This window comes from Sprattus sprattus, assembly GCF_963457725.1.
Source record: "Sprattus sprattus genome assembly, chromosome: 15".
NCBI classification, from domain to species: domain Eukaryota; kingdom Metazoa; phylum Chordata; class Actinopteri; order Clupeiformes; family Clupeidae; genus Sprattus; species Sprattus sprattus.
The window spans coordinates 20,653,199-20,667,542 of NC_137913.1; the positions used below are offsets into that span (position 1 = coordinate 20,653,199).

Here is a 14,344-nt window from a genome sequence, read left to right on the forward strand (position 1 = left end):
TCTGTAGGGAAAAGAGAGTGCTGAGTCTATCAGCTGTTGGCTGTCAGCTGTCAGTGCAATTACTGTGGACTGCAGGGCTAATGGCAGCTGCGGCCTTGCTGAAAGAGAGAACCCTAACAGACTCTGCTCCAGCTCTAACCACTGCTAATTTAGCATATCCTTGAGCAACTCTTTTATCAAGTCAATGATGATGTCTCATCTCTTCTTCATTTCATTTAATCTACCAGTCTTGGGGTTTCCTGTATCCGTCATACTATGAAACCACTTTGAAAATTTGAGGTATCCCTATCACAATTCATAACATAACTAACCCTGACGCTTACACCACAACTACAAGTTAGTCTTAGTCTTCTATAGGTTTCATAGTCTTCTATAGACTCCAATATTTTCCCACCTGCAATGTTATTTCATTCATGGAGAGTAAATGTTCCACTAAATTCTCTTGGTCCTAAGGGCACTTCTACAGTTGCCTTACGAGCACTCAAAGCAATGGTAAGTGCAGCCATAAAGTGGCTCAAAAATATTTCCATAAGGTTTCCATAAAGAAGTATTAAATGCCCAATCACTGAATCTGAGGAAATTGAATCAAAAGGTGTATCTCTGTATAGTGTTCAGAGAGTAAATGTGTTCATTCAGGATTTCTGCTGTCTGGTTGTTGTTTTATTAAGCAGTCATGTCTACAGTCTACTGGGTACGGTCTCTATGTGTCTGTATGTTCCTCTTCATTAAGAGCTTCCTCCGACTGGTTATCTGTTTCATCCAGGACCTTCAACTGTCCAAGTGTATCGGTCAGTCTAAAAACAGAGAAGCAAATACTACACACAATGGAATTTTGTGGTTGACAAAAAAAAATCAGCCTGGGACTGAAATGTGTAATTCTGTAACTCTGAGTAGGCCTACACACATGGATGAATGTGCCTAATGGGCACTTTTTCATCTCAAATATATATTTGTATGTGCAAGCAGCTCTCTGACTTGATTTACCTTGACACAGGAGACGTTGCTTGTTTATGGGCATTAATGCGGTCTTTGAGCTGAGACCTGAGTGTGTGGGTCATCTCACTGGACAGGATATCCGGCAGAGAGCATCCTGGGAACAGTCTCAGAAGAAGAGGCTCCACCTGGACAAAGGGAACAGTTTTATGTTCCTGATTATGAAACTCACATCTCCTTTCTCACAAGTGTCAGACACAGAGATACAATAATTAAATTAAAAAGTCACATCTGACATACAGTAGCTGTTTGGAGGTTGGAGAAGCAGGTAGTCATGAAGTCATGCCCATGAAGTCAGCTTTTGCGAGCTGCACATGAAAACTTGCCTGGTTATTAGTGGGGTCCAGGATTAGGGTCTTGATGGCATACTCCTTTGCCATGTCAAATTTCTGCCCTTCGTAATGTGCTTTAAGGCAGTTCTCGTAGTACTGACTGACTCCTGGGTTGTACTTAACAGCTAATGTGAACTGTTTAGCTGCTTCCTGATACTTTCTGTGAGTATGAAAACATGAAATGCATGAGAACCAGATTAAAATGGCAGGGCTACTTTACATTTTCATCTCAGAAGCATTTTAGGAGTTGTGTGAGAGACCTGTCTTTGTGGTTTTGGAGACCGAGGGTGTTGTGAATGACAGCCAGCCGAGTCCAAATGGCTTCTTTATGGGGGTCCAGCTCCTCGGCCTGCTGATAGTCAGCCAGAGCGAAAACCAAGTCCCCCTGCTTAAAGAAGCAATCTTCATAGAATATACAGTATATTTCAGTGAGCAAGATCTTTCAGATAGATCAATGACTTTATGGATACTGTGATAGAACTTTTTAAAGACAGTGGGCTGTCTGTGCTGTGCGTACTGTGCAATGTGCTTTAAATGTGAATGGAAGAAACACTGAGTCATGAGCAGTTGCTGCGGGAGATCATAGGTCAGCGCTTTTCTCTATGAGTAAATTCAGCGCAAGGCAGGACTTTCTCATGAGCACCCAGTCATTTGACCTCTGACCCTGCCCAGTGCTTGTAAACATCAATAACAATCCTCAGCTGCTCTTCTCTGTAAAGTTGAACTAATTGGTAGGGACTCATTTCATTTAATATTAGATTTCCACCAATATTAAACCCACAATTACTCTCATGATAATGTCACTATCTATATCACCCCCAGTAGGCTGATTAAATTACTGAAAAATATGTATCTCAAACATACACACATATAAACATACTAATTAACAAATCCATGAAGAGGAACATTTACTACAGGATAATCTACCCCTGAACAAAAATAATGGCCTCCTACATCTCATCACCTCCTCTGTTAATGAACAGGCCGCTCGCATCCCTGTGGTCCTGTATGGCTCTGCTAAGGAGCATGGCAGCCTCCTTATAGAAGCCGCGGGAGAAGCTGTGCACGGCGAAATCATTGTAGGTCAGCACAAGCTGGGTGTGAGCTTCTTCCTGGATCTCCTCAGTTCCTTCCTGTCTCTCCCCTAGAGCGTCCTCTGGCACCAACTCGCTCAGTTCAATGGCCTGTATGAGATCTTCGATGGCAGTGGTGAAGTCTTTCAGTCGGCGGTGCAGAGTCCCTCTAGAGGACGCCAGGAAGCAAAATCGCAGTGGACACCGAAGCACAATGGATTATGTGTTTGTAACTGCTGGTGGTGTTTTCATAAATGTAACAGCCAGCAAATGAAAACTCATTTGCTGGTGACATGTAAAACTGCTATATTTTGACTTCTAACACATGTTCAAATCCATCACACAGTCCATTGTTGACAAGAACTGTGGTGTTAGTTTTCCCATGTTGTCCACGCTCTTCTACACAGATACCAAAGAGCCCCACCAACCAATATTCTTTACTAACAAGATACTCCATTACACAAGCAATATATATTATGACTTTTAGATATTGGTTTAAATGGATGTTTGAATCACCCTCCATAAACCTCACCTGAACAGGTAGTATGACGCTCTCTCTGGACTGTACTGCACGGAGGTGTTGTTCCTCGCCAGGGCGTCTCGCAGGTTCCCCTCCACTGCCTTACTCCGGGCTTGCTGTTGAAAAACTTCCCCAGCCTCCTTTAGCTGCCGCATCAGCCCACGGGCCTCTGGACAAGTGGGATTCAGCTGGAGGGCTGACTTCAGGCTGTGGTAGCAGAGCGACACCTGCAGGTAGCCTTAAGGAATTACCATTTGAGCAGGGTTGGTCTGAAGTGATAAGGCTCCACCACTGATGTTCAAAATTGTCATTATCTCAATTTAAATGTGATGTGAATATGATTTGATTGATGTTCACAGGAAGGATAATTCTTCAAATGTCATTTACTGTAATGAGAGATCTTTTGCTAGTGCTGTGCTTTGTTCTTGTGGATGTCATGAGGTACACCTTAAAATGATGAATAGTTTCCTTTATGATGTAGTAGTTTAAAATAAGAAATGCTGTCACACAGATGATAATCGGTATCCACTGAGAGCTTATTACTATTAATTAAACGAGTATTAATATACTTTCTGTATTTGTGTGTACTTTTAAACATTAAAGAGCTGATTTTTGTCACCCACCTGGGAGAGTTGTTGATGCAGACGGGCTTTAAGAACAAAGAGGTCTGCAGTCTGCTCGTCTGTCTCCAGCCACTGCTTGACCAGCTTCAGACTGTCATTGTATCGCCCTAAAGCAGTCAGACACGCCAAGCTATTTGTTGAAGAAAAACATAAGAGGAATAATGAAGGGTGAAAAAGGACACTTACACTTGAACTGTGCTACACTTTGCACTGAAAAAGAAACATTGCAATATCTACATGTAGCTAGTTGAAGACAAGAGAACAAGTTAATGACTAAAGCTGAAAGGCTGGGAATCCGTCTGGCTTCTTAGTTTTATTTAGAACTTGAGATTGCTGAATCATTAAGCTCTACAGAACCATGTTATCGCCAGCTAATGTTTGGCTTGGTAATTAAAATGGTTTTAAATCCTTGTATAACCATATGACTTAACATTGTTCTTATTATGATTAACCAAATTTCAGACTGACCTCCTAAACTGATAGGACCTAAAGTTAGGTTTCAGTTCAGTTGCTTTGGAGAAAGACTCAAGAGCTTCCAGAAACATCCCCTTGTCATAGAGACATTGACCCTGTGGACAAAGAAAGGAGTAACAGGAAGTTTTAAAGGCAGAGTTCGCGATTCTGGACAATCAAATCACACCACACCCTTTCATCCTCCTGAGACGTGTTCATCAGCTGGAATTGTTTATGACTGTGTAAAAGTTGTATTCTTATAAACACACTGACCAGACTGCTAGAGGGCCATAAGCTGAATTTGACAATAACTGTATCAGAGTGAATTTGCGGACTGAAAATGAACATTGCAACGTACACACAGACATCATACATCCTAGTTGCGTCTGTGTCTATTGGCCTTATAGATTCTTAAATCATATTTGATGACTTTGAAATGTTTTTATTTTTATTTATTTATCCACTATGTATCTGTATCAGACAGTCTCTTCTTCAACAGTGAAACATTTAAATTAAGGGCTAGCCTAAATATATTCCACAATACCACTTTGTCCACTACCTGTGACCATTATAAACATTTGTCTCCTCTACCAATCTGTAAGTATAAAAATGTACCTGTATGTAGTAGATGAATGCAAGACGGTGAAAGAAGCTTTTCTCTTCTGGGTCTAAATAGCAAGCCTGCCTGTAACTTTGGGCAGCAGACTGGAAATCACACAGTTGGAGATAGGCCTCTCCCATTTCCACATACAATCGAATCTGTCAGCAGTTAGTACAAACATCTTTACTTATCGTTTTTACAGTGGATATCATATCCCCAGAAAGTTACTTTATAGGACTATAGCTTACATTTCCCAAATGACAGAAAAGGAATTATCAAGTTTTTTCCCTGTTATTTCCACTCACCTGGTTAGGCTGTAGACTGATTGCCTTGTTGAAACAAATTACTGCTGTTTCAAACTTTGACTTAGACATGGCTTCTAATCCTGACTCATATCTGGGGAGTGGGCATTCCAAAGATTTGTTGTTATATTTATATGTATTTAAATGTACTTTAATATTTATCAGTATAACTGTTTTGAAAGATAATATTTGTTTTTTATACTCACAGCGATTCAACCTTGTTTTTTATTATGAGGTCACTGCGCAGGTCTGGTCGGTCAGGTTTTGTTCCTAATATTCTGAAGATATTGCTTGAGCCAAAAAAACGTTGGAAACCTTGTTCTGGTGTTTCCTGATGCTTTGACTCTGATGGGGTGAGTGAAGTGGTGTCATTGTCTGACTGGGGTAAAACACACCGCACATCAGTGTTAAAGATTGCTTGATGGACCTTTTATGTATTTTAAGAGAGTTAAGCCTAGTTTATACTTATGTCGCCTAGGCCTTGTATATAGACTTGGGTAAAAGTAGAACTATTTAAAGAGGTACAGAGAAAAGTGTATCATGTTTTAAGTTAGGCGACATTGTAGCTTTAATAACATAGGCTTAAGAATAGCATAGTTCATATCAGACTATATCAGCCCTACATAAATGCATACAGAAAACACATAGATCAACTAATGAGTGATGCTAGGGCTACTAAAATGTGGTTTGTTCTTGGTTAGTGGTGTATCTGGTGGAGGAAGTGGAGTGCAGGGAACAAGAGGAGGAGAGAAGGAGAGGAGGAGGTGGAGTGCAGGATAGGTCTCAAGACTAATCACACAGAGAGAAATACAATTTAAAAATAGAAACGTGCTTTGAAGCAACACAGAAGCAAAGTCTACCAATGTAGGCAATTCAAACACTTTTCAAATAATGTCAAACAAACCTGGTTAAAGTCAGAAGTGCTCCTATGCAGAGCTGAATCCATTTTAACGAATTGCAGTATATTTTTCTCTTTCTCGCTGGGCGTCGCATAGCTTGAGTTAAAGTTTCTGTAGTAACTGCAAACAATGACACTGTAGACTACAATTGTAACCAAGGGAACGTAAAGTGAATGTTATGTGGTTCTGTAGCCTCCCGGGTGGCAGTAAAAGAAACAACTTTAACATTGCAATTCATGGTTACATCTAAACGTGTTATTATGTCGTACAGGCTACATATGCCTATGGTGATGTATGAAGTCTATGCTATATTGTTCTAATTTAATTTGAAAACAATCTGTTTTATTCATCTAGTCGATTTTGCGCTAAAGCCGACTAGTTGTGGTTTCGGAATTTATCAAGCCACATTTCTGAAAATGACACTTGAATCAATCATCACACATAATATACAATTAATGTCACTGAACACCAAAGTCTAATGAGTTTACCAAATGGTTTGTAGACCTCTGTATGGTTAAGACGCACATGTAAAGGGGAGGGATGTGGTCAGGGCAGGAAATGGTATCTCTTCAGAACAGCTGCATGGAAATGAAAGTAGCCTATGGGAAAGACCTTTGCGCAAACGTTTCTCTCTCATGTAATTACATTTTTTTTTAGGGACGTAGTAAATGCTGTCCACGGCGATTGACCATGATTGGAAATATGTGTTCATATCAAAGTAATAGTAGCCTATATTCATCCTCCCCTCATCCTAGTTTAAACGTACAGACTAGGCTACGTTCGTGAAATAGGACAATGGAAATAGAGCTTTTATTTTGAAAAGTCAAAATATTCCGGAAAACATTTTTAAACAGTTAGCATGCACATCAGCTGACATTTGACATAGTTAACAGATTGATTGTGTTGGAAAACAGAGTCAGTGTGTTTCAGGCACCCGCGCTATGAATGTCTTTTGCGAGTTGCGATCTCTAAGAGCTACAGAAAACGATACTGGAGCAGTTGAATTTCACGCGACTAGGTTCTTCAGCAAATGGACCGAGATGAAGCCTCAAGACCTCTTTTGGGTTCTGACAACGAGGGAGAGTTGGAGCGCAGCTCTTACCTGGAGTAAGTAGACTAAAAGTTGTTGTTGGAAAAGAGATCACTATCTTTATCCTAACAAGTAGACATAAGAATATCGATTCGCAGTTTGAGCTACGTTGTTATGCATGAAAGTTACTATACAAATTTAAAAGTTTATTATTATTATTATTATTATTATAATAACACGCAATGCAGGCTTGTCAGTTGTTTAAAATCACAGCTATGATAGACTTCGAGGTTGTGACAGCAAGTCACTTGAACATTCTGCATATGAAAATAGGAGTTTTGGTATTTGCATCGAAAAGTGCATCTTCGAATGGTGTGAAACTGTCAAATAATTGTCTGGTCCGAAATGAAAACGACATAAAGGTCTGGGGTAAGGGAAATTACATTGCTTTGGTTTGAAAGACAATTATTTAACTCTTATCTAATGTATGTGTGTGTGTGTAGCTTCCTAGATTCACCTACTTAGCCTTTTAAGCTGCCATCATTCAAACTGTGCATTCCTGTACATTTTAGGCTGTAAATAAACTAAAATGATATAATGAATCATTTTAGTTGACCAGTGGCCCTCTAAATTATCAGTTTTGGAATGGGAAACACCAAATAGACTAGGCTACATCTTCACTGCAGGACATGAAGGCATGTCGTCTTTTACTTTGTTCACAGCAAGGTGAAAAATGGAAAGCTCTACTTGGCCACATTTGCAGCCATCCTGGGTCCCCTTAGTTTTGGCTTTGTTCTGGGGTACAGCTCTCCTGCCATCCCAGACCTGTGTAGGATCCCTGACCCACGGATGCGGCTTGACCCAGAGGAAGCTTCCTGGTTTGGGGTAAGATGGAGTATAATGCCTTGATATTATTAACCAGGCTACAGAAGTTTCACGTAATTTGTTATAGATTGCGACTTGATATAATGGCTTTTGTGTTGATTCGTGTTGTATTGCCTTGTAGTCGGTGGTGACCATTGGGGCAGCTCTTGGTGGCCTCTTGGGTGGCGCGGTGGTGGATAAGATTGGACGGAAACTGACCCTCATGTTCTGCGCCATGCCATACATCTTTGGCTTCACCATTATCATCACTGCCCAGAACCACTGGATGTTGTATCTGGGGAGGATACTCACAGGTTTGGCTAGTGGTGTCACCTCCCTGGTTGTCCCAGTAAGTGTGCCAAATATATCTGTCTTAAGTATAAGGATTTTTTTCTGTCATGCTCTCAGTGAAATGAGATTAAGAAAATGACACATGCTTATATTTATTTCACTTTTTTAAATCCATAAAGTGATTTCTGTAATTTTAGAAGTGATTGTCAGTATGTTTTGTTTGCGAGGATGTCGGTAGACTACTGCCTTTGTAAAACCCAGCACTTAGGTAGAGTCTTTTTGTGTGTGTTTATAGGGAAGGTTGCTTGTGTATGTCTTGACATGGCCTTGGGAAATGTAATAGTATTAAAGATAAAGTCTTGCAGTGTGATCTCTGAAGGTACATTGCTGGGTTTTCAGTCAGCTGACTTCATTAGATCAGCATTTAGATTAACTTACAGATAGCAATTATATGTGCCATCTAGCTTGTCTTAAGTGGTGAAGCACACTTTTTAGAAAATTCTTCATTTTACTCCCAATATCACATCAGACAGAAGCAAATAGAGATGAGATTAGATTTAACATTAGAGTAGATTTAACATTATCATCATTTTGCTGTAATAAAATACAGTAAGCATCTAATTAGTAGTGCAAGAAGTAACATAAATTGCAGGAGTGATCCAGTAAATATTAATATATATTTTTTTTTACAGTATGTGTAGGTATAGAAAGTGCAGTGATGGTGTAGACATGCCATGACAGATATGAGTCCTTTTTCTGTGGCTTGTTATAATTTAGTGTGTGTGTGTGTTCTAGTCTCTATTTTTCTTTTTTCTGAAAAGCTCTTCAGTCCTCATGTGACTCGTGTCAGCATTATCAAGGTCACAGTTTCAGTTCCCAAGGAACTTAAAGTAACGCTATGGAGTTTCTGGAGCCGGCAGGTAGGGGGCTACTTTCTGCTGGACTATTAAGTAACTTATTTGCTGTCTTGCTTTATCTTGTGTTGCACTTGCTTGATGTTTGTCATAAACAAACAACAGGTTTCGCTTAGTTTAGCCACTAGCAAGACATCTAGTTAGCGATGTTAGCAAGCTTGTTATAACACGCTTGGACATTGATGCTAGTAATAAGTGCTCTCGCGTCGGCTTCTTTGTAATGTTGTTGTGATAGCTATGTTGGTTAGCTTGCCAAAAACTTTCCTAACACAGTCAAACATCAAGCAAGTGCAACACAAGACAAAGCAAGACAGCAAATAAGTTACTGAATAGTCCAGCAAGGAGAAGCCCCCTAGGTGGCGGCTCCAGAAACTCCATAGTGTTACTTTAAAACACTTCTTTAGGTTATCCCTTCATTTCGCTGAGACCCTCCAAAAAAAGCAGATACAAAAAAACATCTCTTTAATGTATCTTTTATGTAGTAAAATGAGTTTCATCTTCATTTCATCTCTTCCACCCTTCCTGCTGTAGCTCTACATCTCAGAGATGTCCCATGAACGTGTGCGCGGAACAATGGGCTCCTGTGTCCAGCTCATGGTGGTAACTGGAATCATGGGGGCTTACATAGCAGGTAAGGAGCATCAACCTCTGTTTGCAGGTTTTCCTAACTTTGCACTCTGCAGGATTGCTTAATACATAAGGCAAGGTGAGCTGTAACATCGCATAATGTCACTCAAAGAATAGTGGCCACAGCGTAGCTTCAGATGTAACTATCTGTGCCAAAAGCAAAAAGTGAGGTGCAGAGGAAGCAAGTCATAGTGGCATAATGGAACACGCTCATTGTTTATGATAAAGGAGATGTATTCAGTAAAGAAGTTCAGTTGAACTGGAACATGACCAACTCCATCAGTCCTGTGGCTGTTGTAGTTCTGCTGCCATGACATGGCAATAATGAGCATGACCAAGCAGGAACAGCAGCTGTGTACTGAGACTAAGAGTAACCCTGTGTTGACACATCCAGACAGGTCATGTTTTTTACCAAAGCGCTTCACCCCTGTTGTCAGATAGCTGTTCTCTCCCTTGTACGTCGCTTTGGACCAAAGCATCTGCTAAATGGCTAAATGTAAATATGGCATGTAGCCACATCTGTCTTTCTCCTGTCTGATGGCTTTGATTTGCACTCCCGCTGTCTTGACTGTCTTCCCCTCTCTCTTCCGTCTCCCTCAGGTCTGTTTCTGGGCTGGCGTTGGTTGGCGGTCGTCTCTTCGGTGCCTCCGGCTCTGATGCTGGTGCTGATGTGCTTCATGCCCGAGACGCCTCACTTCCTTGTGTCCCAGGGCAGGCGGGCCGAAGCCCAGGAGGCCCTGCGGTTCCTGCGAGGGCCAGACGCCTCGCCGGAGGAGGAGTGTGCCAGGATAGAGGGCGCTATGGAAGACCAGGTGATGCAGCCCATAAACAAACAATAGTCTTGATGGCACAATTGTAAAGAAGGCAAACCCAGCAAATGAATCACATTTACAAATTTTGGTGTAATATGAGATATTATTGTAGTCCATTAAGTGGATGACTCCTTATACTGACAGTGTAAGAATATATGAGGTTGGACATGAAAACCATTATGTCCACAACAAAGAGATTTGCTATTGGAGAGTTACTAAGTGTACACGATAATATACAAACTGGAAACCAGGTACTCACTCAGATATACTCCCATTCTCACACACACGCACAGACACACACACACACACACACACACTGGTATTTTGTGTTTTTTTTGCTTCTTGGCCATGCTCTGAGTGCTGAAGGGAACCTCTGTAAAGAACACCATCAGGCCATTTCTCTGACTCACTCTGTCAGAAAGCTTACTCTGCAGGACCAAAGCATAGTAAGACCTGGTCACATGATACCCGTGTTATCTGCACCAGTTGCATGCCGTGTTGGAGTCTTCTTGTGAATGACATACTACCCCTCAACATTTGTTTTAACTCTGTTTAAGGCCATGTTTTAAACCTGCCTGTATAATGACTGCTGATTGCAGGGAGGCAGTTTGGGGTGGTCGGATCTCAAGGACCCAGGCATCTACAAGCCCCTGGCGATCGGGATTGTCATGATGCTCTTCCAGCAGCTCACGGGCATCAATGCCATCATGTTTTATGCCGAGTCTATTTTCGAAAAGGCCCATTTCAAGGTATAGATTGGTTTTAAGTTGTGCTCCGGGGAGAACATTGTGTATATTGTGATACTTTACACACAGTCTGTGAATGTCATCCACAATGTCCATCCGCATGAATCACGATTATGTCATGTACTGTTCCAGAACAGTGATGTCGCCACTGTGATCGTAGCCTCTATCCAGGTGGTCTTCACAGCCGTGGCAGCTCTGCTGATGGACAGGGCAGGCAGGAAACTTCTTCTTATCCTGTCAGGTACACTAATAACTCTACTGTGCATGTAGACACTCTTGACACTCATCCTGTCAAGTATCTTAAGTGTCTGTAGAGAACTGAAGGTGTAGCCATGTTGATACTTCTAAAGCTTCTCTAGATTTAAGTCCATAAACATCATCTTGGATGGATGGACGGATCGATGTTTAAATGTTTTTAGTGTTTTGCTATCATCATCATTGCAATCACCTTCTCACTCTCAACTCACTGTGTTGTCTCTGTGGAAAGGTGTTGCTATGGCCATCAGTACAGCATTGTTTGGAGTGTACTTCTGGCTCGCAAGCCCACACAGCAGTGCCTCAGGGCATGGGGTCGCCATGGAAACACCAGGTCCAATCAGTCTAGACCCTCAACCTGACCTGGCCTGGCTGGCGTTAGCTAGCATGGGCCTCTTCATTACAGGTAAGGAACATAGTTTCTCACTGAATAATCAATGATCTGCATCTGCCTAAGCAGTGTTACTGGTTTTAAGTACATCTGTCCTCCTGTAGTGTTTAGTTATTAAGCAGGTATACTGAACATTACAGCGTGTAGTTCTGGTACACAAAGGTGTACAATTTTCCTGAAAAGTGGTCATGTTGAGCCTACCGACATGAACATGTATCGGAGTTTAGACTTGGCTTTGGCTTCAGGTGTTTTTTTCCAATTGAGGTCCACACAGATCAAAGAGCATGAGGCTTATATTGCAGTGGAGTGTCATTCATTCACTTTGAATTGCCCGAATGCGGCAATAATATGTTTGTAGAACAAACCTATGAGTCCCAGTGCCATTTATACAAAATGATTTGTTGATATTAATTATATATTTTTAATTTAAAAATGAGCTGCCATATTTAACATGAAATCACGGGTAGAAGCCAACCTGCTTAAGTTAAGAAGCACCCCAACCCAACCATGACAAATCCTTCCAGAGAGGGGTACACCTAGCATTGTACTTTGACCTCATGAAAATCCTACGGGAAAGTTACATTCAGCATTCAAAGGGAGTTACTTGGCATCACCTATGCAATTACATAATTGGCCAAGTTGTCTGCTGGGGCTGGGCTTCTAACGCAAGTCACCAGATGTGGCTTCCTGGAGCCTCAACGGTCATCACGAGGTTGTTTATGCAGTAGCCATTACAGGAATCATGTGATCCAACCGTCAAGAGTCGGAACGAATGAAGGTTAGAAAGTACTAGTCAATGTCCAGAGTTGTACTTGGGGTCACATTCAAGTTAACCTAGACATTCGAACAGCCAAAACACCATGACTGGAAGATCTAAAGGGAGGGGTGTAAGCGTCACCCCACACGGCCAATTACTTAAAAAATAATTGTGTTTTCTTTGGCTGCTTGTGTGTGGAGATAAACGCACCCTTACTCCAGGATTCACTGTTCATTCCAGTCTGTAGCTAGCTACCTCTTCTGCAAAGGACCATTCTACTTTTATCCACAGTCCTTTGGAACAGTCAGGTCTGACGCTTCCTCTAGGTACAGGTTAGAGACAAGTCAACAAGCATGGTTGGTTCCTCATAGCGTATCTATACTGGGTGTGCACATCAAGCACGGTTGGTTTCTCATAACATATCTATACTGGGTGTGCACGTTTAAAGTAATTCCTTTGATCAGTGATCTCAAGGACCAGTGAGGATGTACAGTAAGATTATGCAATAGTTTGATGAGTTCCTAGTTTTGAGATCAGAATAGCTGATCAAATGTTGACATTGAAGTCACTCTGGCCAAGCTGTATATCACATTTTCACTTTACATTAAGCTTTTGGTTGGTAATATAGCTGAGGTTGATCAGAGTTGGACAATATACTGTCTGTGTATTGCACACTTGCAAGCAACAAGCCTAGGTTAATCACGCACTGTAGTGTACTGTAGTGCAGGTGACTTTAATCATACTTCATATGTCATTAATCAACCAAATCAGTAATATAAACCAATGCAAAATGTGTCTGTGTATTCCTAGCATTCTAAAGTGTATGTGTTCATTAGAGATCTTTGCATAGTTTTTAGAGTAATGGGGCTGCCTTGTTTGGCACAGCAGACTCCGTTCTGCCTTGTTAATGCATTAGGGGCTGCTTGTATAATGTTTCCAGCTGAACATTGTCACAGATAAATTATAGGGAGAGTGGCCACAGCAACTCCATCATCCTGGGCTCGGTTCCAAAGCAGCGCAGTCAGCCAATGAAATGCCTCTGCTGCTCAACAGGATTATACTCCACTAGACAAAACCATTTGCTAAATGATTTTGGTGTGTGATTATGTCAGAGCCATCTCAGAGAGTTACTTGTACTTAGTTCTATTGATTCCACAAGCCGATACTGAATCACTGCATGTTAACCTGGAATGGCCTGACGTCTCCTCAGGCTTTGCCCTTGGTTGGGGCCCCACACCCTGGCTGGTGATGTCTGAGATCTTCCCCACGCGAGCGAGGGGGCTGGGCAGCTCGCTCTGCGTTCTGACCAACTGGAGCTCCGCATTCATCGTCACCAAGACCTTCCACAACCTCATGGTACGTGCGAGAGATTCTGACATAGTTCGGTAACAGATATCCTTTGTTTAGGTGGACTTGCCCACCTAGTAGCTCAATAGATATTGTAATTGCATTTCATCTACATCCAATATCATCCTGTAGCAGTTAAAACTACTCTAGATATTCCCTCTCTTGTCCAATCTAGTTAGATATGAACAGCTGAAATTCTTATAAACATCCCATATGTCGATATCATAGTTTCTTATTATCAGTGAGTTGGCACATACAACAGTTTTCGGATACGTTAGGGTGATACTGAGGGTCTGTGGAAACCTCTCCTTTTGCGTGACTCTCTCTAATGGCTTTCAGGATGCCCTGACCTCTGCTGGAACCTTCTGGCTGTTCTCTGGCATGTGTGCTCTGAACGTCTTCTTCACCATCTTCTTTGTGCCCGAGACCAAAGGCAAATCACTAGAGCAGATCCAGGCCCACTTCAAAGGAGTGCGGCACAGCTAGACCTCTGCAAGCAGGAACTGACGTTTTT

The 14,344-nt window shown here is 41.6% G+C and overlaps 2 protein-coding genes across 2 annotated transcripts; one reads left to right on the plus strand and one right to left on the minus strand.

Annotated features, from left to right (window-relative positions):
• Nucleotides 1–700: 700 nt before the first annotated feature.
• LOC308376335 (tetratricopeptide repeat protein 16-like) lies at nt 701–4,735 on the minus strand (the record flags this gene model as incomplete). Its single annotated transcript, XM_080852631.1, has 8 exons — nt 701–794; nt 985–1,121; nt 1,320–1,485; nt 2,280–2,567; nt 2,931–3,145; nt 3,542–3,671; nt 4,010–4,110; nt 4,610–4,735. The coding sequence occupies 8 exons, from the start codon at nt 4,733–4,735 to the stop codon at nt 701–703; spliced, it is 1,257 nt and encodes a 418-aa protein (XP_080708757.1).
• Nucleotides 4,736–6,774: 2,039 nt separating this feature from the next.
• Nucleotides 6,775–14,316, plus strand: slc2a8 (solute carrier family 2 member 8; the record flags this gene model as incomplete). The annotated part of the gene is made up of 10 exons (XM_080852997.1): nt 6,775–6,903; nt 7,549–7,711; nt 7,833–8,039; nt 9,427–9,526; nt 10,123–10,334; nt 10,934–11,083; nt 11,213–11,321; nt 11,568–11,741; nt 13,694–13,839; nt 14,170–14,316. Exons 1-10 carry the CDS (start codon nt 6,827–6,829, stop codon nt 14,314–14,316), a joined length of 1,485 nt encoding a protein of 494 aa, XP_080709123.1. The 5' UTR covers nt 6,775–6,826.
• Between the last annotated feature and the right edge of the window lie 28 nt (nt 14,317–14,344).